Below are 27,102 nucleotides of genomic sequence, written 5' to 3' on the forward strand. Positions count from 1 at the left end.
CGGCGCCGGCGGAGGAGGCGTAACGAGGTCGACCGGCGTCGACGGGGGCCCAGGCTCGGGCCCCTCGGGGACCTGCGGCATCAGGGCCAGAGCCTCCAACGGCGCCGGAGCCGCCGGCATGCGAGGTCGCCCAGTCAAGTCCACGGGGCCCGAAGGCGCGCCAGCGGGCGTCGACGGCGGAGCCAGGTTCCTCATGACCGAGAGGAAGGCACTGACCTCCGCCGGCGTCGCGTCAGTCCCAGGGACCATCAGGTATGGGGACTTGCGCGGCGCCTGCGGAGCCGCAGGGGTGGAACCACCCGGACCCTCGGCCGAGTCGCGCGACCGGCGAGGGGAGTCCGAAGAGCGGTGTCGCTTCTTGGACTTCTTGGAGTGCCTCGACTTACCCGAAGACTTCAAGCCAGACGAGTGACGATGTCGAGTGCGGCTCCGCGAGCGATCCTTGGACCTCCTCCTGGACCGGGATCGAGAGCGACGCGGAGCCGAGTGGCGAAGCCCGAGAAGCTTGCGGGACCGCTCCCGCCTAGCTTTCGAGGTCAGGGCCATACAGTCGGAGCACAACGCCGCGTCGTGGTCGAGGCCCAAGCAGTACAGGCACCGGCGGGGATGATCGGTCACCGACATCAGTCGGTGACAGTCGTCGCAGGCCTTGAAACCAGGCATCCTACCGTCACCAGACCAAAAAGAGTCAAAAAAGTTAGTCAAAAATTGACTAAAGGGGTAGCTCTCCCGGATCTGCGCTTACTGGCGCGGAAAAAAGAAGAACTGACGTCAGCGCGCGAGGGCGGCGTCTAAGTACTCCGACGACGTCATTCCGGTGCACGACGCCGAGACGACGCCTAGCGACGCGCAAGGGGTATTGCTGACGAAAAATCTTCCGGATCCAGTCTGACGCCTGGGGATATTCTAAGGTGAGGTATCTAACTAACGTGTTTCTTTCAGATACACCTGCACCCAACTATGAAAAAAGTGTTCAACCACTGCGAGGGTGTGGGAGCGGTCTCACAAACCATGGCGGAGGCAAACATAATAGTTATCCCGAAGGAAGGCAAAGACACACTGCTGCCCCAAAACTACAGGCCCATCTCACTAATCAATGTAGACTGCAAGGTTTACGCCAAAATCCTGGCCTCAAGGCTAAACACGGTACTACCACAATTGATAAGCAAATCGCAGGTAGGATTTCTAAAGACCCGCATGTCACATGATAACACCAGACTCCTGTGCCACATACTGGAACAGGCCACCAAGATTGACGAACCAGCGGTGACCATGACACTAGACGCCGAGAAAGCGTTTGACAGGGTATCCTGGTACTTCCTAGAGCAGTGCATGCGGGCATACAACTTGGGAGAATCGTATACACGGAAAGTAATGGCTTTATACGAAAACCCCAGAGCTCGAATAGTCAATGGGGCGGTCTCAGAACCCTTCACCCTACAACGAGGGACAAGACAGGGCTGCCCCTTGTCCCCCTCGCTGTTTCTGCTGGCCTTGGAACCTCTGATCAGGGATATCGGGGCCAATGAGGAGATGAGAGGGATCACCATCAATGAAGTCACAGTCAAACTAGCCGCGTACGCGGACGACATTCTCATAGTCACAGAGAGTCCCAACTCCTCCTTCACGGCACTCATGGAGACCATAGGAAAGTATTCAATCCACTCTGGCTACAAGCTAAACAAGGATAAGTCGGAAAGCAAGCCACTTAAAATCCACACCACTAGAGATATACTGGGGAACTCGGGCCTAGCCTGGCAAACCGGGTTCATCAAATACCTAGGGATACATTTCGGCAAAGACCTCAAAAGCACACTCGACCAAAATGAAAAGCTAATGTTAGAAAAGACAAAGACGCTGTTAGAGGCCTGGTTGCCCAAATTTATAACATGGTGGGGGAGGATAGAGACAGTAAAGATGATGATCACTCCAATGGTCAACTACCTGTCAGGTATGCTCCCTCTTATACTCACGGACGAGTTCCACCGCAAAATTGACAAGATGATAAATACATTCCTATAACGGGATAAAAAAGCGAGGATAAGCCTTAAAAAATTAAGGCTAGACAAAAAACTGGGAGGACTAAATGTGGCAGACTTCAAAACATTCCAAACTGCCTTTTTAGCGAAACAGGGGGCATACTGGGTCCTGCCTAGCCAGGACTATACCCCGGTTTGGCTTACAATTGAGAGAGCCATACTAAACAACCTTGAGCGAATAGCCCTCCTCACAGCCAACAAACAGACACAGGCCGCAAACCCAATACTCAAAAACACAAGAAATGCCCTGCTTAAAATAGACCAAAAAATGGAACACAGCGTAAAAAACTCAATGTGGGAATCACTGTGGTCAAACACAAAGATAAAATACAGGGGGAAACCTCTATCCATAGATACATGGAAAAGACTAGGAATCTCCTACCCAGCTCAGCTGGAAGAGGGGGAAAACCCCTCCACCTTCAGCATGCTAAAAACAAAGCACAATCTACCAGACATAGAACTGTACAACTTCCTCAAAATCAGAACAGCCCTGTCCAAAGCGAAACTCACTAAGCACAAGCCCTCAATCATCCAATACATGGCGAATCTCAACAGAACAGGCTATCGGGTATCACACCTATACAGACTACTACGACCCAGCTCCACCAAACTCAATGACAAAACAATCACATACTGGGAGAAACAACTCGGTTCCACACTCAGCGAGAAAGAACCCCACCTCCTCTGGTCCTCCCCCACGCAAAACAAAATCTCCCCGGTTATAGCACAGACAAAATTCTGGCTCCTACACAAAACTTACTGGACACCGGCTCGCCTGGCGACTCTGGGCCTGAGGGATAATTACTAGTGCTGGAACTGTGACAAGGAAAAGGGGGACCTGGCACACCTTATCTTCCACTGTCCCAAAGTTAAAAAATTTTGGGAGAAGATTTTCACCTTCATAAATAAAACACTAGGATGCACACTAAAAGCAGACTTTGCTACCCTTACCACCGCATTTATGACAACAGAGTTAGACTCACAACAGGACAGAGACCTACTGGACCTCCCACCAACAGCGGCAGTTAAAATAGAACTCACCAAATGGAAAGACACTTCCAAGGCTACTTTCAAGAGTTGGCTCAACAGGGTGACGTACCTTAGAGGCGCAGACAACACTGCCCTGCGAAACTCACCATGGAGACAACCCTGCAGGGGAATGTGGGCGTCCTTGGACAAGCTCCTAGACCCATACGATCCGCCATGAATAGCACTAACAAAATGAAACAATCTGCTCGAAATCACACCCCCACTGGATCAAGACACTATCGAGAAGAAAATAAACTTCTGTTATGCTACCTCCTCTTCTCTCTACCTTAATTCCTATTTCTTTCCCCCTTCACTCATTCCTTTCCTCTTACTGGAACAGTGGATAGGGGGACAGCCAAGCCTATATAATCTGTAACTGTACTACCACTAACACAGCCAGTTTGGGCTGCCACACTGTAACGTTAAAGCGTTGACGATTATACGTTATATGTTGTAAAAAACAATAAAAACTATATTGAGAAAAAAAAACAAGAGCACAACATTAGGAAGGGTGACGTTAGCACATCAGGATGGGTTAGAAAAGGACATCCGAATAGGCTTAGATTTCAGATCACAGGTGATAGGATCACAGAAATCCTACTGAAAACAGATCTGCCCTTCCCGTTGGGTGCAAATTAAAATTGACAATGCGGTGAAGATGGTGGCAAAACCCTGAATGAGCCCCCTCTCCTTTACTGAAGGTTAGTGCTGGAATATGTCAAGGACGTAAGGATTAGGCCTGGGTGGTAAACTTCGCTCCGTTCGCAGAGTGCAGAAAACTCCGTTTCCCAATGTGCAGAGGAGGTTTTTCCCTGCTCGCGATCGCGAACGGTAAGTTCGCAAGCGCGAGCTGCTGCTCGGGTAGATGTTCTACCCGAGCGGCAGGACTACCAGCACTGCACTCCACCACTCAAGGAACTTCACAGAGCTTTTTTTATAATTTTGTGGAGTTCCGCGTAGCAAAAGTCCGCAAACTGCGCCGAGGCCTAGTAAGGATCTTGAACATCAGAGAGGTGGTAGACTCCAAAGCCATGCAGGAAAAAAAACCTGCTGGTAAATATATCATGGTCATGCTGAGATCCCCGTGAAGGTCATGAAGCACGGAGGACATTCACCAGTTACAGTGGGAGCAATACATAGGCTGCGGAGCACCTGTCTGTAAAAACGAAATAACAATAGGTTACTCAAATTTATTGAAGATGTATGTATGTATGTTAAGAACCAGTCTGTCAACCTCAAACTCATGAAGTAAACAAACTTTCTGAAACTCAAATTAAGAAAAAAAGATATTCTATTACTCAGACAACAGAAATCTCAGAGCAACAAATCCTGGGTTTTAGAAATCCACATCAAGCGCTTCACTCCATATCTATCTCCAGAAGTACATTTTCTGATCTTTTGGGTTGCTCAACATCATTCCATGAGATCTCATTGTTAACACTTCCTCAAAAGAGCTAGTGTTGCCCTTATAATCGATCGTCTGAAAAGACACTAAATTAGTTTTGAATCTCAAGAGACTTAGGTTCTGTGTAAAAAACGTTAGTGATAATAGCATTGACTATGTCAATGCTGCCCTGAACAGTTTCCCAAAAACTTCCTCGACTTTCCTCTTGCAAGAAAAAGATTGAAGACATCGCCTTGTGGGAATATCTTCCTTTTCTGATACTTACTAATATGCTCATTGATGGACTCCAGGGATCCACGGGACCGGTCTGCCTCACTCAGAGATTTCCAACTCTTCACTGCATCTGGTCTATGGAGGAAAGAAGCAAACACATCTAGTGATTGGCTACACCACATTCAATGTGAATCTTTAATTCTTGATCTGCTATATGATAAAGTGTGATAAGGGTAACGTTATTGAAAAAAAGACAGAAATTGAGGTGTTGACTGGGAATGCAGGAGATGAGAACATGAGTTGTACTGTGCAGTGGCTTGAATGCTAAGGGGGAAGAAAAAGTTACATGCCACTAACACGGACTTTGCAATCTGGGGAATGTTTAGGTTTGCATAAATAGCTCCTCTATATAATCAGGCCTTTCTTTTCGCAAACTCGAGAACTTAACCCTGGCTGGATGGAACTCACATCTAGAACTTAAATCAAGCAGCAAAACCAGTGCGAGGATTAACATTCCTTTGTAGAAAGAATGCTATAGTTTCTCAAACCTTACAAACATTATCAAATATTAGCAAACTATACACAGAAATTGCAAATGCTTTGCCCAATCATTTTTATCTTGAGAATATATACAGTGCCGTGGCAAATAAAAGCTGTGCATAATAAGCAGATTGCAATGGACTTAATAAATGATACCATATATAATGGTCAACATAAACACAAGAAAAAATTCATACTCCTGGTTCCCTAAAACCAATTCCATAGTTAAGTTGATTAAAAGGGACACAGTGTGCATGTGGCACCGCCAACACACAAGATGCAGGCACCAGAGAGCTACAAAACAAAAAGTCCACCTGAGTGGTGAGTTCCAGACCATCAGTTGTAAAAATCTTGTAGGTTTATTACCCATCCACTCTTGTTCGGCATATCCCTGTTGCTCAGGAGACTTGTGGAAGTGAATCCGGCCATTGAGAGACAAGCAGTCACAGCCTCTCTTAGAAGACACACCCTTCCACTGGCGTGCTTAGCAGGCCTAACTTGAGACTACAACTGTTGAATTATCAGGCACAGCAGCAGCGTTGCCAGCACTGGCACTGTGAGACCTTATATATTCGTGTACTGTGCTGACCCACTCTACACACGTGTGGTGGCCAGTAACTAACCAAATACACGGTATTCCTGATCAGACGCACACCGATATTGATAAAGGAGAAAACTGCGGTGGGAATCACAATCCGGTCACAAAGCAGCATGCAGACGTATGGTATCTTACAGCACGCTGTGAACAAAGTAACTCCTTATGGACTGTTCTTTCAAATTGCAGCTGGCTTGCTAATGTATAGGGGTGGCAGTTCGGCCTGGACTTTTCCTATGAGGCACAGGGTCAAGAATGATTTGCATATGGCTGGGTCTAAACTGGGGTGGCGTAGTGGGCAAAAGAACAATGGATTTAACCCAGATCTTTTGACTGGGGGAGAATGTTTGCATTGTCAGCATTCCGTCCATCATTTGTTTGCTGTAACACTTTTCGCCCTAAGTGGAATGGGTATGCCCAGACATGGGTCCCTTGCTCACTGTGCCACTGTAAACCCCATAACCCACACCTAAAATTAATTACACAAACCTTACCTCACCAGAAGGAGCACCGGGTTTTCCGAAGCTGAAGCCGAGAGCCGCGAGGGCGCGAGCCCACGAGTGCAGCGGGGAGCCGCTGTGGCTTCCAGTGGCGGCCGAGTATCTTGTGGATGTGTTTTTGGATGCCAGTGGTGCTTTTGTAACGAGGAGCCGTGGGAAAAGCCAGGAGATCACCATTCTTCACCCAGCAGCAGGCATAGCGAGCGGAAGCCACATACCGGAATCACCCGACAGGAGGGGTTTTGGAACCGGCGCTTCTCCCGACGGAGTGTGAAGGTCTTTGCTGTTTGGGACTCACCGTGCTGGTGTATTGTGGTTTTCCCGGGCTCACGACGCTGAACGTTTTCCCTGGCACGTTGGGGTGCTCTCGCTCTCCCCCCGCCGCTGCGCATTTCGATTATAGCGTGGCCGCCGAGTGGGGGTGTGCTCTGGGGGCTCACAAGAACTATAAGAACTACAGGCTTCAGCAGGCGTAGCGGGCGGAGGCCACATACCGGAGTTATCCGACAGGAAGGGACTCGAAACCGGCGTTACTCCCCGTGTTGCGGGAGCGCGGGGAGAGGCCCCGGACAAAGTGTGGGCTCTCCTAGGCTCTCAAAGGCCCGAGGAGGCCAGAGGAGGCTGGGCTGGGCCGGGTCACCCCTTGACATGTTGAATTTCGGAGAGGACTCTCGGCCAACACCCCAGTAAGCAGACACTGTATTAACATTGTATATGACTTTACCGACAACTATGTCTGATTAACGTACGTCTGCTAAACCTATTGGTCTTATTCCTAGAGGCCAGAGTGGTTGATTTCGTCCCCTACTGTGTATGTACGCATTATGACTCCCCCTAAAGAAAAATCTTCATTGCCGGGGGGGGGGGGGGGGGGGGGGGAATAGAGGAACGCTAGACAATTATGTCATTAGGACTACCACAGGTATTGATAGGGACATTGCTCTTGCGGAGCGACGGGCTGAGAGATGCCGTTCAGTTGAACTTATAAAGAACAGGCGTTCTTCTCTGGGCCCGTTAGACTTAGCCATTTCACCGCTTGTCAGTACGTACACAAGTATACCACCCGACGCTGAGGGAATTGAGGTATCTCTTAATGACAGCATCCCATTGCTCTTTCAGGATGGATCATTTCTACCAGATGGAAGCAATGATTTGAATATAATCGATTCTGCATCTTTTTGTAATTCAATACCAGAGGTAGAAGTCCTGGTAGATACCCCGTTACGAACTGTAGAGACTGCCCAAAAATCTAATAAATCTCTAAAAATGTCCAGACCCCAAGGTCCACCACCAAAAAAAAGGAGACGTCAAGGATCCCCCCTAAAAAAAGGGAGAAAGAGGGGGAGTGGACTACAGAAAAATAAGATCATTCAAATTGACTGTGGTAACTAAGAGCCCTTCACCCAATGCACCCTTAATATCTGCCACAGCTATCCCACCACACCTCCCATTAAAAGAAACATCTTGTGCTGATTTAATGGGAGACATTGAACAATTAATCCGATCCCTCATATTGCCATTAATAGAGAGATTAATAAGATTAGCTCAACAGCTAGGGAACGTAGAGCAGACAATCGGGGAAATTAAAGGGGTAATTAAGGATGTGCTAAAGCTTCCAATAGTGCCTACAACTATAGAACCATCCTTAAACAATACTCCTCAAAAGGGAGTAAAAACTACTAATCAGGATAAACCGAAACCCTTGAAATCAAGGTCCTCTAAAACAACACGGCAAAATGCTGGAATTAGTGATAAAGTCCCTGCGGTAGGCGTAATACCTAATAACCCAGAAAATACGCAAAAACTAAGTGGCCATGATCACCCAGACAGGGTTATTGTCCCCAAAGGAAACAATGTAGAACTGCCTCCGGAAGCAGTTCCGTTTGTGGTAGTTCTCACTGGAGTGCCCGCTTTAGAGGATAATAAGAGAGAAGATCAATACCAGCTTAAAAATAAAGTTATATTTTGGCTTAGGCAAAATAGACCACTTCCTCCAAATATTAATGGTGAGATATTACATGTTAGGCGTCTTCCTTGGTTGGGACATAGAATAAAGGACACATCAGGGGACATCATCATTATTAATTTTAGAGATGTTAGAGCACTTAGATACATCTTAAACTGGTTTCCCCAAAATGGTGGTAATGTAATCACTCCACGTGAATTGCCCTATTTTTACCCTAGAGCCCCATCGGCTCCTGTAACTAATTTCAGGCCCTTATTTCAACGCCCGGATGATTGCTTTAGGCCCCCCTTTCAACATCAGGACGATGTCATCAGGCCTCTATTTCAACAACAGAATGATTGTTTTAGACCCCCCTCTCATTATCAGGATGATTGCTTTAGGCCACCTTCCCAACATCATGATGGCGGCATTTGGCCCTTATTCCAACACCAGAACGATCGTTTTAGACCCCCATTTAAATATCAGGATGATCGTTCTAGGCACTTGTTCCAACGCCAGGATAATTGCATCAGGCCCCAATTTCAACAACAAAATGACCGTTTTAGGTCCCCATTTCTAAATCAGGATGATAGGTTCCCATACCCACATTTAAGTCAGCCCTGGGAATATCCTAGGAAGAGACATTTATGCCACCCACTCCGAACACAAAGAGGAAATCTGGGATACACACCTTCTTTGGTAGGACCAAATCGGTTTATAGCCCTTTCCGGTTTAAATGAGTGTGACTGACTGGGCGGTGGAAAAGATAAAGTCACATTGATACTCATGGATACTTCTCAAGGGGGGAAGTCTCCTGTACTACATATCCCTCATGATCATATAATCCACGGGGAAAGTGTAACAGGGAAAAGGCATAAGAAAATAAATCCCAACGTACAGGAACTTGAACTCATTAAAAAATCTCTTCACGAGAACCCTTCTGGGTTGTTAGTCAATATTGGGGGTTGGAGGGAAACTGACCTAATGTTGACTGGTAACAGAGAATCAAAGCATGAGCAAGAAGATGTCGGCCTGGTCCTCATGCCGGATTTGCTTGGGGTAAACACCGACAAGGAGAAATTGTTGCCAAAACAGAATAAACTCAGGGAGCAGGGTAGTCTAGCGAGGATTGTCTCCTGGAATGTATGTGGGTTAGAGAGCAAAGTGCTCGATACTATCTGGGGAGATTTTGTCCAAAACATTGACATCCTATGTGTACAAGAAACCTGGCTTATTAACCCCTTGCATGCCCGCCCCTTTCCCCGCCCAGTGCCGCGCCTTTCATTAGCGGGCGGAGTTCATGACGAGCTGGACTCGTCATGGGCACAGCGCCACCGCAGCCCATGACGAGTCCAGCTCGTCATGGGCACTGAAGGGGTTAATGAGATACATCTTCCTGGTTTTAAAACTTTTCATACCCCAGCAGTTCGTTCCCTGTCTGGAAGACATAAAGGAGGGATTTGTATTTATGTCTCTAATCTGCTAAAAGTTGTTAAAATCGTAAGAAGAAGTAATACACATTACTACCAGATGGTCTCAGTTATCTTAAACCAGCGGGTCGAGCTATTAATAGTTAACTTCTATAACAACATAAAAAATGGGGTTTTCTCCTCCTCTACCGAAGCTGCCGAACCTCCGGGTTGTCGGCTGAATAGCTGTGTCCAGACTCTTGAAGAAATAAAGGTTTAAAAAAAAAAAAAAAAAAAGGGGGTTTTTGCAGAGGTTCTAGGTAGCCTGCAAGGGGAATTAAATGCTCAGAATTTGTTGAGGGGGGAAAACAAAATGTTGGTATGGGTAGGGGATTTTAACTTGAATATTTGTGACCAAGAAAGCTGTGGATTTCAGGAATATGGCAGGGGGAAAAATGTGAGCAGGTGTCACTTTACGCATTCAGTAAAAGGAGAGGTACTAAATAATATTATGGCTAGTTTGGACCTTGGCTTTGCAAACCTAATGTGTACACCTAAGGTGGAATTTAGTGCCACATTTCTAGCTAGAGGGTGTCACTCCGTTATTGATTTTGCCATTGTGTCAAATAGTTTCTCACATTGCGTAGAAACTTTGTTATTTCAGCAATTGGCCTAAGTGACCACTTCCCTCTTAGCATGACCATAACCACAGGAGTGCTAAGTAGTATTACTACTATCGAGTCACTTACTTGGACACAAAATATCGCCATAGCTCGCTATAATGGGATGACACTTAAGTGGTGCGCTGTAGACTCGGTCAATAAATTTAAAGAAATAATAACTCTGGCTCTAACAGATATATTGTCATGTTTGGATGAGAGTACCTCAGAAGAACAAACCTTGGAGGCCTTTGGTAGAATTACTAGGGTGATCCAGGACAATCTAACCAGGGTACAGAGGAACAAACTCAAAGGGGTGGGCTGGTTTGACTCCAGGTGTACCAAGGCGTATACTGCCCTTAAGGCTGCCTTGAGCTTTAAACCAAGGGACCTCAAGGTAATTAGGCGTATACCCAGGCAAGGTGCCTGCGGAAAAAGGAAATTAAAGATTTAGCATGGCAGAACTTGCTGACTGCCTCACAGAGCAGAGACGCCAGGGCCTTCTGGGAGGAAGTCAATGCACCCTTTTTTACCAAGAAGGAGGCAGAAAGGTTGGACATCGCTATTGATGAAAAAACTTGGATTGATTTCTTCTCAAAGGTATATAAAAATGTCGAGGGGTCTCCCATGAAAGAGCACAAATTGATAGGGTGTTCATTGAGAGGGAGTGATTTTCACCCCATTACCATGGGGATTACCCTACAGGAAGTAGAGCTGGCACTACAAGCTAGTAAAAGTAATAAAGCCCCGGGACCGGATGGGATCCCTAATGATATCTATAAATTAAACATAGATTTGTGGGCCCCACTTTGTACCCGGGTCCTACAAGCTTGTTGTGCCATAGGTTTTATTGGTACCTGGTCGGAATCGGTTATAATACCGATATACAAAAAGGGGGACAGGGACTGCCCAACTAATTATAGACCTATTTCTTTATTAGACTCCCTTATGAAAATGGCGGGGAGGGTGGTCTTAAATAAATTGCAACTGTGGGCCGAGGAACACGATATTTTGAGCCCTGTACAGTATGGCTTTCGTGAAGGGATGGGCACGGTAGAGCAGGTCTTAAATTTTGTTTTGTTACAAGCCAAATACACTCGGGCTAAGGAAGGACAATTATACGCTATTTTTGTTGACCTCTCTGCCGCCTTTGATTGCGTGATACATGCCAAGATGTGGCAAATTCTTGAGGAAATGGAAGTCGATCCTGCCATTGTACTCTTTCTAAGGCAACTTTATTCAGGGGCAACGGCCAAAGTTAGATTTGGGTTGAGAGGGGAGTGCACTGGGCCCTTCAGGATAGAAAAAGGGGTATTGGCTCCCTTTCTTTTTACCCTTTATACGAATAAACTTGAGGAGGAACTGCGCGCTTGTAAAATAGACTCCCCAAAGTACGGCAACAAGTCAATCGTATCGCTTCTGTACGCGGATGACGCGGTACTAATGGCGAGAACGAAGGTCGGACCAAAGAAAGCCCTTACAAAATATCTTGAATTTATGGAAGAAAGGGGCCTTATGATAAATGCTAAAAAATCATATGTGATGCAATGTGGTAAGGCTTGTCCAAGCTGCAAAAATTTTAGAGCGTCGGGGCTTGTAATTTAGCATACTAAAACTTTGCCATACCTCGGGGTTATAATTGAGGGTTCCGGCTCCTGGGGGCCTGAGGTTAAGAATAGGACCCTATCTTTTAAACGCACCATAGGAGCATTAAAGAACTTCGCTGCTAAGCTTGGCAAAAGACCCCCTGAGGTCATGCTAAAGATTTATAAATCTGAATGCAGAAGTGTAGCGTTATATGGGGCAGGGATCTGGGGGTACCAGGATACATCGGCGATACAAGTTGAAGAAAATAACTTTTTCAGATATTTATTAGCTCTACCGAAAGGTACCTCAGTCTTTAATTGCCATCAGGAAGTGGGGATGGGTTATATATCCGACCTGATTAAACTACAACCTGTCCTACTCTGGCACAGAGTATGGGTCTCAGTGGCCCTTGGCTTAAATCAGGAAATAATAAAAGATGTCATGGGCCTAGATAACGCAAGAGTATACCCTGGCTTGAGTATATCAGGAAAATATTTACTGATATCCAAAGGCCGGAGTTTTTCAGCATCCCAGCTTCAATTTTGAATATCTCAAAACCAGAATTAAAGAGGCTATGTATGGCCCATTTTGAACTACTCAGGTGTATAGGAGAAATAACAAAGAAAACAGTGAGTGAACATCAATTGTCACTGACCACCTACACAATCCAGCCATATCTAACCATGTGTAATCTGGGCTTCGACCGATTCATTTTGACAAGATTTAGGTTTAACCTATTTCATCGGTTAGTTACATATCCAACCAAAAATGACTGGTCTAGAGCCCTGGCTCCTTGCCCTTCTGATAGTATTTCTGCACAATCCACATTCCATGTAGTACTGTTCTGTAAATTATATGGGAGTGAGCGTAATAGGTGGATCAAACAGTACTTGAAGCAAGGTGCTTGTCGTCAATGCCGTCCTGCGTTCCTTAGTCTGCAGAAATTGGGAAATGCTACCTGTACTATGGTTATGTCTGGTTTTTTAAAGAGGTTCTCAGAAAACGGAACTTGGAGATTAGCGAACTCGTCTGAATTGATTTAATACTGTCTTAATTAAATGTCATTTATTGTAATGATTTGTATTGATATGTATATATATTAATTGCCGCTTTTATGATTTTATGTAACAAAAATCGAATAAAGCTAATCTACTACTACTACTACACTGTGCCACTGGATTCAAGCTAGATTGGCTGAAGAAGGGTGACATACCCTAAAACCGGTCCCAGGATGCTTGTTTCTGGTCCAGGGAGGACCTGGCCTGGCAGTTCGGTCTGGATTGTTCCCATGAGGCACAGGGTCAAGACTGATTTGCATATGGCTGGGTCTAAACTGGGGTGGCGTAGTGGGCAAAAGAACTATGGATTTAACCCAGATCTTTCGACTGGGGGAGAATGTTTGCATTGTCAGCATTCCGTCCATCATTTGTTTGCTGTAACACTTTACGCCCTAAGTGGGATGAATATGTCCAGATGTGGGTCGCTTGCTCACTGTCCCCGCGGCTTCCGGCTGGTTGAGCGGTCTAGTCTTTCCACGCTACAGGCTACTTAAATTTATCCCAGAACGAGCACGCAGCGGGCGCGCCGAAGGCGTGCCAAAGGCAAGCCCATCTGTGCCCGTCCGCGCTCCGGAATCGCTCAGCGCCAGGCACGCTGCCGATCGGGATAGCGAGGTTAATGGGACGATAAAGTATAGTTACACGGGCAATCAACTTAGAGAGATAGGGCGCATGGGAGATGGGAAAGGGGAATTTAAGTGGGAAGAGAATGCTGGTCCAGAGTCAGACTATGTTAGCATGGATTACTTGAGATGTGGGCTGCTCAATGTGAGGTCATTATCAAAACACCACATAGAAGCCCAACTATTATTAGAAACTAATCATTTAGATATCCTGTTTATGACAGAGACATGGATGCAACCTGGGTCTGATCTGGACCTGGGCCTGACATGCCCACCTGGCTATAAGGCTTTACGTAAACCTAGAGCTAATACAGAGGAAGGGGAGTTGGAATTATATTCAAGGAGACATGGGATATCTTGTCAATGGACATCGATGAGGTTCCAGGCATTGAATGGCTGGGTCTCCGCCTAAAAGGCCGTAATGGGCTTTGTTGGATGGGTATATTATGTTATAGACCCCCGGGGCCATTCTGTTTTCAACTTCAACAGGACATGGTTGATGTACTCAGCAATATGGCACTTACCCACACCAGAGTAATGGCCCTGGGAGATTTCAGCCAATGGGAGTCTGGACCTTGGGTACAATAATCTTCTACAGTCATGCGAGAATTTAAATCTAACGCAGCTGGTTTTAGAACCTACTCATAAGGGGGGGCCATGTTTTGGACCTGATCTTTGCAGAAAGAGAATCTGTCAAAGTGGAAAACATTGTCCCGGTGGGCTGGTCGGATCACTATCTGGTACAGATCCGGGTGACGATCCCTAAATCAAGGCGAGTTGATGCAGCAAGGGGAAGACGCTTCCTAGGTAGGGACTGGAAGAGGCTCATGAAGAGGGCTGACTTATCCCCGATATTTAAGGTCAATGGGCCTCTAGACCCCCTGCAATCGGTGGAACAGAACAATACGTCCTTCTGCGGACATATCATCGAAACTCTTGATCAGATTGCCCCGGTTAAAAAAATCAGGAAGTTGGGGAAGCCCTCTGCCCCATGGTACAATGAAACATTGAGGACTATAAAAAAGGAATGTAAACTGGCAGAGCGACAATGGAGGAAGGCATACACAGAGATAGACAAAGCCCTCTGGAAGGAGAAATTAGCCAACTATAAAAAGGAAACTGGGAATGCAAAGGCAGACTATTACGCTGAAACCATCCTGAAGGTGCCCAATAGTACTAGGGGTATCTTTAAAATCATGAAGGACATTGCTAGTCCCGAATGCACTAATAATAGCATCCCACCTAGTCAAGAGCTATGTAATAGCCAAGCTACATTTTTCGATGACAAAATAAGAAAAATCATAGAAGGGCTGGAAATTGACGATGCGGTCACATCTGGCAAGATAGAGGGGCAACCGTCAACAAGTAAGCAAAAGAGTTGAGAATGGGGGGCTGAGCCGGAGGATCAGGCAGTCTACCTGGATCATTTTGAGCTCCCCTTTGAGGAGGAGTTTAATAAGATAGCCTCAGGAGTTTCTTCGGGCTCTCCTTTGGATCCCTTCCCTCCCAAAACTTGGAAGGCGCTGGGAGGTGAATTATTTCAAATACTCCGACAGCTGTGTAATCAATCATTGAGCAGTGGACAGGTCCCGGCGAGCTGGAAACAAGCAGTAATTACACCTCTGCTGAAAAAACCCACACTTGATCCAGCATGCCCTAAGAATTACAGACCTATATCCCTCCTTCCCTACCCAGTAAAGATCATAGAACATGTGGTTAGTAGGGCACTCTCCCAGTTTTTTGAGTGTAACAACAAGCTGGAGGATGTGCCGTTTGGGTTTCGCCCAGGTCATGGGACAGAGACCGCGCTGGTGACCGTTTTGGAAGAACTTTGAATGTGAGCAGACAGGGGATAATCAGGTATATTGATCTTACTGGACCTGTCTGATGCATTCAATACGGTCAACCACACAGTTCTCATGGCCAGGCTGAAAACAGTAGGGGTGGGAGGTATAGCACTGGAGTGGTTTCGATCGTATCTGACATCTAGGCGCCAGGCGGTGGCCCTCCCCCCTTATCGTTCGGAGTTTGCTGAGATTAGGCATGGGGTTCCCCAGGGCTCAGCAATACCTATATGAGCCCCCTGATCGCGATTATTAAATCATATGGGGTCAGCTTGGTAAACTATGCTGACGATACACAGCTCATTGTATCATTGGAGTGAGACCAAGCGGTCTCAATGGAAAAATTTCATGCCTGTATGCTAGAAACGGTGCGCTGGCTGACAACTCCTTACAGTTTAAATTGCGAAAAAACTGAGATACTTTGCTGTGCAGCAGGTAAAGTCCCCTGTTCTCTCCCTTCAGGATTCTGGCCCATTCCCACAGAGACACCCTTGCTACCCGTCACGACGGTATGCAATCTCGGGGTCAGATGATAAGCTGAACCTTGAAACCCAAGTCAACAAAATCGTGGAAGCAGCTTTTCGCTCATTAGGGTTCTTCGGAAGATTCTTCCGCTACTCCCATATCAGGTACGAGCACACGTAGTAAGGAGCGTCATTCTGAGTCGACTGGACTATGGTAATGCGCTACTGCTGGAAACCCCTAGATACCCGATTGGGAGACTCCAGAGAGTCCAGACGGGGGCGGCTAAACTGGCCCTATCTAGACCACGACGGTCATCCACATCCCTGGCGTTGGCGGAGCTGCACTGGCTTCCAGTGGATACAATTTAAATCACTGTGCATTGTCTTTAAGGCTCTGCATGGGATGGGACCGACACCGTTGCAATCTAAGTTCAACTGGTATAATCCAACCCGCAGCCTTCGGTCCTCCTCGACTAATATGGTGAATATACCCAAGATTAAGAAAGTTAAATCTGGTGGAAGAGCCTTTAGCTATGCGACAGCACGCCTTTGGAATAGTCTGCCAGTTGAGCTAAGACAGATGCAAGATCTGATGAAGTTCAGGGGAGACATTAAAACTTGGCTTTTCCCTAGAGTACAGGCTTAGCCTAGCAACCAGCTAGTCAGGAAGTATGGTGGTAGAGTATTGTACTGCAGCGCCAGGATGCCCGTAGGGTTACAGCGTGCTTTATAAGTCTGAAATACATACATACATACATACATACTGTGCCACTGGATTCAAACTAGCCTGGCTGAAGAAGGGTGACATACCCTGAAACCGGTCCCAGGATACTTGTTTCCGGTCCAGGGAGGACCTGGCCTGGCAGTTTGGCCTGGACTGTTCCCATGAGGCACAGGGTCAAGACTGATTTGCATATGGCTGGGTTTAAACTGGGTTGGCGTAGTGGGCAAAAGAACGATGGATTTAACCCAGATCTTTTGACTGGGGGAGAAAGTTTGCATTGTCAGCATTCCGTCCATCATTTGTTTGCGGTAACACAATGTATAGGGGTGAACACTATTCTGCGACCCCGCCCCCCCCCCCCCCACTCAATCATTAAGCAGCAGGGGTGAGAGGCTAGCCCGCATTGATAACCTGAATCATAACTGTGCATGTTTGGATCTATGTCAGATACTACAATTCCAGTGGTCTCTATTTAGGGTAATTTTCATATACTGCCCCTACGGAGCATGCACCTTAACCCAATTTTACAGTAATACCTGCTAACAATTGGGTCTGAGATATCTACATACTGGGAGTTAGTGTGGGCCACTGAGTGCTCGGCAAATCGCGGGAGGCACGCAACATATATAGGTACACATTGTTGCTTTGAAAGGGATCACATCGTCAGCCGCTGAGCTGGGCAGGGCGGAACCTAAACCGGGGAACTCCAATTTGACAGGAAGCAGGGCGCTTCATAACCAGCTGATAACTGCAAGAAAATCGGATATTTATTTACATCAAACTGACTGCCTTGCTTAAAGGTATGAAGAGTAACCTGTCCGCTACAGATGCTAAAATAGATAGAATGACCATCAGGTTACATCAATTAAAAGACCATATTGACAAGCATGCAACTTGTCTCATCGGAAGAAAAAGTTACTTACCTTTGGTACGCCTTATCTGGTAGAGACAATATCTAGCCTCAGATTCCCCAGGCGTCAGACTGGATCCCGAAGATTTTTCGTGAGCAGTAAGCCTGCGCACCTGCAGGTGGCATTGGTCGGCTCAGCGTGGCAGCAATGGAGTCGTCCGCGCAGAAAGTGACACCTGCATCACTTATATAGGTGCCACCTCGGCATGCTGATGTCAGTTACTTTTCACGCCAGAAGCGCAGAGCCATGAAGTGCACGGACACTGATTTGTCTAAACTAAGGCCCTGACCCTAGAAATCTGTTTGCAGAACGCAGAGGATGGGTGGGTCTGTAAAGAATCTACAGCTAGATATTGTCTCTATTGGAGAAGGCGTTACCGAAGGTAAGTAGCTTGTTCATCTGATAGAGACATATAGCTGCAGATCCCTTACCTTTGAATAGATACCCAAGCAATACCATCCCCAGAGGTGGGAATACAGACTAATTTTAGCCTAAGAAGTCCTGCATGACCGAACGGGCAAAGTGCTCGTCCCTGTGGACCAGACTGTCTAGGCAGTAATGCTTGGTAAAAAAGTGTGCATGGATGCCCAAGTTGCTGTCTGACCAGGAATGGCACTCCACAGGTTAACTCTGTCACAGCAGCCTTCGCTCTGGTGGAATGAGCTCTTAAGCCTTCAGGAGGTTGCTCCTTTGCCAGTTTGTAGCAGACCTTGATTCAGAGAATAACCCATCGATAGATGGTCCATTTCTGCACTGCCGACCTTTCTTCGCACCAACATATTCCACGAGGAGTTGCTCGTCCACCCAGAACGCTTGTGCGGTCAAGGTAGAACAACAATGCTCTTTTTGGGTCCAGATGAACAAGTTACTTACCTTCGGTAACGCTTTTTCTGGTGGATACAGTATCTGCCTGTGGATTCCTCACCTTGTGAATATCCCCTGCGCCAGCATTCCACGGAATTTTTTCCCCAGCTCTCTACGCCGACGTGGACGTCATAATACTTCTGCTCCGCTCGCGACTCCGTATGACGTCACCAGAGCCATAAGAGAGCCACGTCGTGATGACGTCAGTTCCACCCATTTTTTCCGTGCCTCCGAGTGGAACAGGTGGACCGACAACAGATTCAAAGTATACACAGTATACAACATAGTACATATACAAAAGGTAAGCTAAAGAACATAAGCATTTCCTATAAGTGTACCAGATAGAAAGAAGTTACAATGTATAACAACATATCAAGCAAGACATCCTTTAAGGTATACAAAGGTGGACAACGGGGAGGCGGGTGGGCCAGTGAGGAATCCACAGGCAGATACTGTATCCACCAGAAAAAGCGTTACCGAAGGTAAGTAACTTGTTCTTCTGATGGATACATCTGCCAGTGGATTCCTCACCTTGTGAATAGATTCCCACAGCAGTCCCCACTCCCGGAGGAGGGTGTCCACCTTCCTATACCAAAAAGTCCTGAAGGACAGAGCGCGCAAAGTGACCCTCCCTCCTCATCTCAAGAGTCTAAGCAATAATGCTTTGCGAAAGAATGGAGGGAGGCCCAAGTAGCGGCTTTACCAATGTCTGCCACCGGAACACCCCTGGCTAAAGCAGAGGTAGACGATTTGGCCCTAGTTGAATGAGCCCTAATACCCTCAGGAGGAACCCTACCAGCAAGGGCGTAGCAGATCTTGATGGCTAGGATGATCCATCTGGACAGAGTGCGCTTGTGCACAGATTTGCCTTTAGATTGTCCAATATAGCCCACAAAGAGCTGATCATCCAAACAAAAGTCCTTCGTCCTGTCCAAATAAAAGTTCACTGCTCTTTTAGGGTCCAATCGGTGCAGTCTTTCCTCCTCCTTGGAAGGATGAGGAGGTGGATAAAACACAAGGAGATTAACGGACTGCCCCAGATGAAAGGGAGTAACTACCTTAGGTAGGAAAGCAGCCCTGGTCCTAAGAACCATCTTTTCATCATGCAAGGATAAAATCGGGGGTTTTCAACTAAGAGCTTGAAGCTCACTCACCCTCCTTGCCGAGGTTATGGCTACAAGAAAGACCGTCTTAAAAGACAACAGCCTCAAAGGACAACTATGAAGGGGCTCAAAAGGAGACCACATCAAAAAAGTTAGAACAAGATTAAGGTCCCACTGCGGCATTACAAAAGGAGTAGGTGGAAACCTGTTAGTAAGACCTTTGATAAATCTTAACACAATAGGAGACTTAAATAAAGATGGCTGATCTGGAAGACACAGAAAAGCTGATAAGGCTGATAAGTAGCCCTTGACCGTGGCCACAGCACAGCCCTGCTGAGCCAAGAAAAGAGCAAACTGAAGCACATTGGAAAGATGGGCTTTTAAAGGATCAATGGATCTCTCTCCACACCATTTTACAAACTTAGACCACCTGTAGGAGTATATGGACTTGGAGTGTCGCCTGGCCGATAAAATAACATCCACCACATCAGGCGGGAGAGAGAAGGAACTCAGGTTGCCCCGTTCAATCTCCAGCCATGTAGGTGCAGACTCTGGAAGTGGGGGTGTAGAACCTGCCCCTCCGACTGCGAGAGGATGTTTGCCCTGAGAGGGAGACGGAGCGGAGGGTGCGACGAAAGGTGAAGTAGATCTGTGTACCACACCCTTCTTGGCCAATCCGGGGCGACAAATATAACTTGGGCCCGGTCTTGGCGAATCTTCCTCAGAACCCGAGGAATCAAGGGTATGGGAGGAAACGCGTAAAGGAGATGTGAGCTCCAACTCAACTGAAACACGTCCCCCAACGCCCCCTGCAACGGAAACTGGAGCCTTCAGAATGACGGGCAATGCGCGTTCTCGCGAGTGGCAAACAGGTCTATCCGGGGAGTCCCCCACGTCTGGAAGATGCGACAAACCACCTCCGGATGAAGCCTCCACTCGAGGTCGGCGGAGAACTGTCGACTGAGACTGTCCGCACATACGTTCAGCACCCCAGCCAGATGATTCACAATCAAGCAAATCCGATGATCCTGAGCCCAGGACCAAAGCCGTAACGCCTCTCTGCAGAGACGGTACGACCCTACTCCTCCCTGCTTGTTGATATACCACATCGCGGTAGTGTTGTCCGTGAGGACTTGAACTGACTGACCGCGAAGGGAAGGGAGAAAGGCCTTGAGCGCCAAACGTATCGCCCACAATTCCAGAAGATTGATATGAGACAATCTTTCCTCTGGAGACCAAAGACCCTTGATCTCCAGATCACCCGGATGAGCACCCCACCCTAGGGTGGAGGCATCCGTTATCACTGTGGCCACCGATGGAGGAAGATGAAAGGGCTTTCCTTGAGACAGATTGCCCTCCATGCTCCACCAAGACAGATCCGCTGCAGCTTCTCTGGAGATCCTGATCGACTCCCTGAGATCTCCGTTGTGCCGATACCACTGCCTGCGGAGGCACCACTGGAGTGCCCTCATGTGCCAGCATACATGGTTGACTAACAGATTGCAGGAGGCGAACAGACCGAGAAGGCGAAGGACCTTCAGAACTGGAACGACCGCTCCATTGTGGAATAAAGGAATCATCTCCTGAATGTCGAGAATTCTTTGAGGAGGAGGAAATGCTCGACAAACAGTAGTGTCCAGTACCGCCCCTATGAACAGGTTGCGTTGAGATAGCACCAGGTGAGATTTGAGCACATTGATCGAAAAACCCAAGTCGAATAACAGTTGAGATGTTACATGCAGATGATGTTGCACCATCTCTGGGGACTCGGCTTTCAGAAGCCAGTCGTCCAGGTAGGGAAAGACCGGAATCCCCGACCTCCTGAGATGAGCAGCCACCACTGCCATCACCCTTGTGAAGACTCGAGGTGCAGTAGTAAGACCAAACGGGAGGACCGCAAACTGGTAGTGTTGCGACCCAACCGTAAAACGGAGATACTTTCTGTGCGACTTCAGGATTGGGATATGGAAATACGCATCCTGCAAGTCGATCAACACCATCCAGTCTCCTTGCTGCAACGCCTGAAGAACCTGTGCAAGGGTCAGCATCTTGAATTTCTCCTGTTTCAGGTAAAAATTCAAGACTCTGAGGTCCAGGATAGGACGCAATCTGCCGTCCTTTTTGGGAATCCGGAAATACCGGGAGTAGCATCCCTGACCCCTTTCCTGCTCTGGAACCACCCCTATCGCACCTTTTTGAAGCAATGCAAGAACCTCCTTCTGCAGAAGAAGCAGATGGTCCTCTGAGCAAAAACCTTGGCAAGGAGGGTAAGGGGGAGGAAACTCCCGAAAGGGAAGGGCGTACCCATTCTCTACGAGGTTCAAAACCCAAAGGTCCGTCGTGACCGATTTCCAACCTCGGAGAAAGTGGGACACCCGACCCCCCCACAGGTCTCACATGATCTAGTATGGGGGATCTAGGGCTGCTTCCCTGAAGCTTCTTTGGGAGCAGAGGAGGCAGAAGATGAGGATGGATTGCGGCCAGAACCTCTCCGGCCCCTTTCTCTTCCTCTATATGACCTATAGAGAGGATTCTGCGGCTGCTGTTGCTGTTGTTGTGGAGGCTGACGGAAGGAACGAAATGAAGACCTCCCAAATCCTCTATACTTTCTGAAGCCAAATCCCATAGCCGGCGTCTGCAAACCCAAAGACTTTGCAGTAACCCTGCTATCTTTAAATCTCTGTAAGGCGGAATCGGCTTTTTCCCATCAAAAGGCAAGTCAAGTAACGTGGCCTGAACATCAGCAGAGAAGCCGGAAGAACGAAGCCAAGCTTGCCTTCTAGTGGCTATCGAAGACCCCATAATCCTAGCCACAGAATCAGCCGTGTCTAGGCCCGACTGAATAACCTGCCTGGCGGCAGCTTGAGTGTCCGTAACAACCTCCATAAAAGAGGCCTTCTCCTCTTCAGGCAGTTTAGGGGCTAACAGCTTCACCGAGTCCATCAGAGCATGAACGTAGCACCCCAATAAACAAGTGGCATTAGTCGACTTAAGCGCCACGCTTCCAAACGAAAAGACCTTTTTGGCTGATTGTTCGATCTTTATAGAATCCCTATCAGCTGGTGCTTGAGGGAAGGCCCCTGAAGATTGCTTCCAGCAGGAAGCTTGCACTACAAGGCTCTCTGGTGAAGGTTGAGAAGAAAGGAAGCTAGGGCCCCCCGGAGCCAATCTATACCTCCCTGCCACTTGTCTGGAGACTTCAGGCGAAGGAAGTGGCTTGCGCCAAACGTCCATAACAGGAAACAAGGGCTCAACAATTGAAGATGGTGAATGATGGACTTCAGTTAAAAGGTTTGGCTTATACTCTGCAGAGGGCAACTGTAAGTCCAACAACTCTGCAGCCTTTCTGATAACTGAATGATAAGGAGCCAACTCTTGTGGAAGAGAAAATCCAGCAGAAGAATGCTCACATTCTGGAGTAGTATCAAGTCCACTAGAATCCTGAATGCCTTCAAACTCATCAGTTGAATCACCAACCTCACCTTCCTCCTTATATCGTTCCTCCTCCATAATCCTCTGGGCCTCTCTCCGAGAACGAATCCGCCGGACGCGGTGCAGATGGAGTCAGCATCGGCGTCGAGGGAGGCTCCGAAGAAGGCAAACGATCCAGTCGAGGCCGGGAGGATGGATCTCCAGACGGCGCCGGGAACTCCCATGAAGGAGCCATCGGCAAGAAGGGCAAAAAAGGTGCTTGAGCATAATGCTGCGGCACTCCCAAAGTATACGCCATTGGACCCACGGGACCAGAAGGTGCGCCGGATGGGAAGGCAGCCCTTTGGAAAACCCCATACAGAGCATTGAGGAAATGCGTTGGATCCGCACCCGGACTTGGGAATTGCGGGTATGGGTTCGACCCTGGATCCAGTCGAGGAGTAGCAGGAGCCGAAGTATCCTCCACTGGAGTCGCAGGTTCAGCAGGCACTAGAGAAAGATCTTCCACTTGATCCGGCTCGGAGTCGGAAGCTGGAGACTCCACTGGCGCCAGTGACTGCGCCGGAGACTGTGCCAGAGTCAACCTTGGCGAAGGTGTCTTCTCTGGAGACACATGAGGAGAAGGAGAAGGAGAAATAACTTCCTTGCTTCGACGCAGAGGCGACGGCGACATCGAAGCCTTACTCTTCGACGATCGGCGACGAGAGCTATGCTTCCTCTTCTTTCTGTGTTTCTTCGACTTCGAAGAGTGTGAAGTCAACGACTCCGGTCACGACTTCTTCTTCCTACCTCTCCTTTCCTTTTTCACCTTGGCCATGAAGAGTTTCGCTTCCCTCTCGTTCAGGGCCTTGGGGTTCATCTTTCTGCTGCAGGAGCAGTCATCCACATCATGGTCTGAAGAAAGGCACCACAAACAATCTTCGTGGGGGTCAGTAATGGACATGTGGCCCCCACATTCCCTACAAGGTTTAAAACCTGACTTTCTCGTCGAAAACATGGTAAATTCAGAAACAGTAACCCACTGCAAGACAACAAAGTAGCAGGAGAGTGCTGAAAAACAGTTACGCGTCGATGGTGCGGAAAAAAGGGAACTGACGTCATCACGCCGACGTGACTCTCTTATGGCTCCGGTGAGGTCATACGGAGTCTCGAGCGGAGCTGAAGTATTACGACGTCCACGTCGGCGTAGAGCTGGGGAAAAAATTCTGTGGAATGCTGGCACAGGGGATATTCACATGGTGAGGAATCCACTGGCAGATGTATCCATCAGAAGGTGGAGTCACTCCTCTTCTTTAGAGGGATGTGGAGGAGCATAGAAAGTGGGCAAGGTGACAGATTGGCCCACATGAAATGGTGTTACCACTTTTGTCAGGAAATACCCTTATGAGAAGCTCCAGTTTGTCAGAAAAAACTGATAGGAAGGCAGGTGTGTCACAAAGCCTGCAGCTCACTCACCCTCCTGGCTGATATAATGGCCACCAGAAAGGTTGTTTTGATGGTGAGCAGCCAGAGGGGACAATTGTGTAAAGGCTCGAAGGGAGCACATTTGAGAAATGTGAGAACTACATTAAGGTCCCACTGAGGAATAATGAAAGGGACATGTGGGAACATAAGTAGAAGACCTTTGAAAAATCTATTTACAATGGGAGATTTAAATAAGGAGGGTTGGTCTGGCAGCAGCAAGAAGGTAGACAAGGAAGAAAGATACGCTTTCAGAGTGCTCAGAGCAGAGTCCAGCTGGCCATGGGTCAAAATAAAAAGTAAAATATCAGAAAGGGAGGCCAAAAGAGGGTCAATAAACTTTTCTGTACAATATCATACAAACTTTTTCCATCTGCAGGCGTATACAGTCTTGGTGGAGGGATTTCTGGCTGCCAGAATAACATCACAGACTTCCGGAGGAGGTTCAAAACCTATCAACTGCCGCCGCTCAATCTACATGCAAGACGGTGAAGAGTTGACAGGTTCGAGTGGAGGAACCTCCCCAGCTGCTGTGACAGAAGATCCTCGCGAAGGGGCAGCCTAATTGGAGGATCGATGCTCATGTTCAGAAGCTCAGGATACCAGATTCTCCCCATGCAAAGTCCAGAGCCACACGGATGACTTGCACCCGGTTGTTCCTGATCTTTTTGAGAACACTGGGCAGGAGTGGTATGGGCGGAAAGGCATACAGGAGGCCTGTGCTGCACTCGAGATGAGAAGCGTCTCTGAGCAAGAGCTGCTTTGGAAACTGCAGTGCACAAAACTGCTGACATAGCGCGTTCTCAGCAGAGGCGAACAGATCTAACCAATGCTCTCCCCATTGTTGAAAGAGACCTTCCGCCACCTCCAGGTGAAGATGCCATTTGTGATCTACAGATATCAACGGAAGTTTGTCCGCCCTGGAATTCAGGGAACCTGCCATGTGTTGAACCACCAGGGAAATGCCCTGCAGGCCCTCTTGACAAAGGGTCCACGACCCGACCCTATTTATTTCAATACCACATGGCGGTGGTGTTGTCCCTGAACACGTTTACTAATCTTCCCTTGATGGAAGGTAGAAATGTTTTTAATGCCAATCGGCTTGCTTGGAGCTCCAACAGGTTGATGTGGAGTCCGGATTCCACTGGAGACCAGACCTTTCCTAGGTGGCCACCCCATCCTAGGAGTGACCTATCTGGCACTACAGTCAGCATTGACTTGAGAAGGGAGAGGGGTCTGCTGCTGACCTATTCGCGGTTAGTCAGCCACCACTGCAGATCTTTTACAGTTCCCTCCTAGATCTGGACCACGTAATAATAATAAGTGATTTGTAGCGCGCTTGGTTACACCTGCCGGTGTGACCTCACTGCTGAGACCATGACTTACTTCAACTATAAGAGAAACAGAGACAAAGATAGATTAGGATTATCCTCATCAAATACTAAGGGGAGCTAAACAGCCAGGTTTTAAGTTTGTTTCTAAAAGTTTTTTCAAAGGGTTCCGCTTTCAAGTATGACGGGAAAGAATTTCAGGCATTGGAGACCAAGAAGGAAAAAGAGCGCAACTTTAGTCTGGCCCTAGAGACTCGGGGAACCTGCACTCATTTGACTTTAGAAGATTTAGGTTTCGTGATGGAAAGTACGGTTGTATCATAGTGCGAAGATATTTGGGACCTCTCTGTGAGGGGATTCTTTGACAGAAGCACATGGCTTGAAAACTGATTCTTTTTTCTAGGGGGAGACAGTGGAGAGAGGCGGGGGCCGCCGATGCCATTGATCTTCTAGGGAGGTTGAGTACCAGATGGGCTGCCATGTTTTTTCAGATTACTATTGGTAGCTCCCAATAGTAAACGTTACAGCAGTCAAGCTGTGACGTTACAAGAGAGTGAACAATTGCCTTACATGACTCCATTGGGAGTAAGTCCTGGGTTTTCCTTAGAGTCTTGAGGGTGCCAGAGCATTTCCTTGCAACACTGGCGATCTGATTTTCAAAGGTAAATTTGGAATCAAACCACACCCCTAGGTTCTTGACTTTGGGTTCCGAGGTCTTGCCAAGGGCATCCGGCCACCAGGCCAGTGTCCAGATAGATGGGGCCTTGCCCACAATCAGAATCTTTTTTTTTGTCGTTTGGCTTCATACAGCTGTTAGCCATCCACATGGCCAGCTCCGCCAGGCAGGATTTAAATTGTTTCACTAGCTCAACCTCAGACTGGGAGAGAGTTTCGATTAACTGAGTGCCATCGGTAAATGACACTAATTTACCTTGTACATATTAATGACCTCTGCTAAGGGGCGGATGTAAATGTTAAACAAGGTGGGGCTCAGAAATAAACCCTGCAGGACTCTTTAAGGTAAGGTAAGAGTTTCAGACACAAAAGACCTCTGGGCTACTTGAAAAGTATGATCAAGCAGGAAAGAGGCAAGCCATTGTAGCGAAGTGCCACCGACACCGCACTCCCCCTAGCCTCTGAATCAAGAGACCGTGGGAGACGGTGTCGAAAGTCGCACTCAGATCAAGCAATATCAGGGCTGAGATCTGAACTTCATCAACACTCTGTCTTAGTGTTTCCATTGCTAGTAGTAAAGCTGACTCAGCGGAATGGTCTGCCCTAAATCCCAATTGGGAAGGATGGAGCAAATCACTGGCTTCGATGAAGCGCGTTAACTGATTATTGACGTGTTTTTCAAGGATTTTCG

General features: G+C 47.7%; 1 protein-coding gene across 1 annotated transcript in view; it reads right to left on the reverse strand.

Annotated features, from left to right (window-relative positions):
- CEP350 (centrosomal protein 350) overlaps positions 1–27,102 on the reverse strand; it is a 1,602,561-nt gene that overhangs the window by 128,709 nt on the left and 1,446,750 nt on the right. Inside the window, exon 33 of the mRNA XM_085601771.1 lies at positions 4,739–4,821. Coding sequence (XP_085457897.1) covers positions 4,739–4,821 — 83 coding nt within the window. The remainder of the gene's footprint in view (positions 1–4,738; positions 4,822–27,102) is intronic.

This window comes from Triturus cristatus, chromosome 4_2 (genome assembly GCF_964204655.1).
Source record: "Triturus cristatus chromosome 4_2, aTriCri1.1, whole genome shotgun sequence".
Taxonomy (NCBI): Eukaryota; Metazoa; Chordata; class Amphibia; order Caudata; family Salamandridae; genus Triturus; species Triturus cristatus.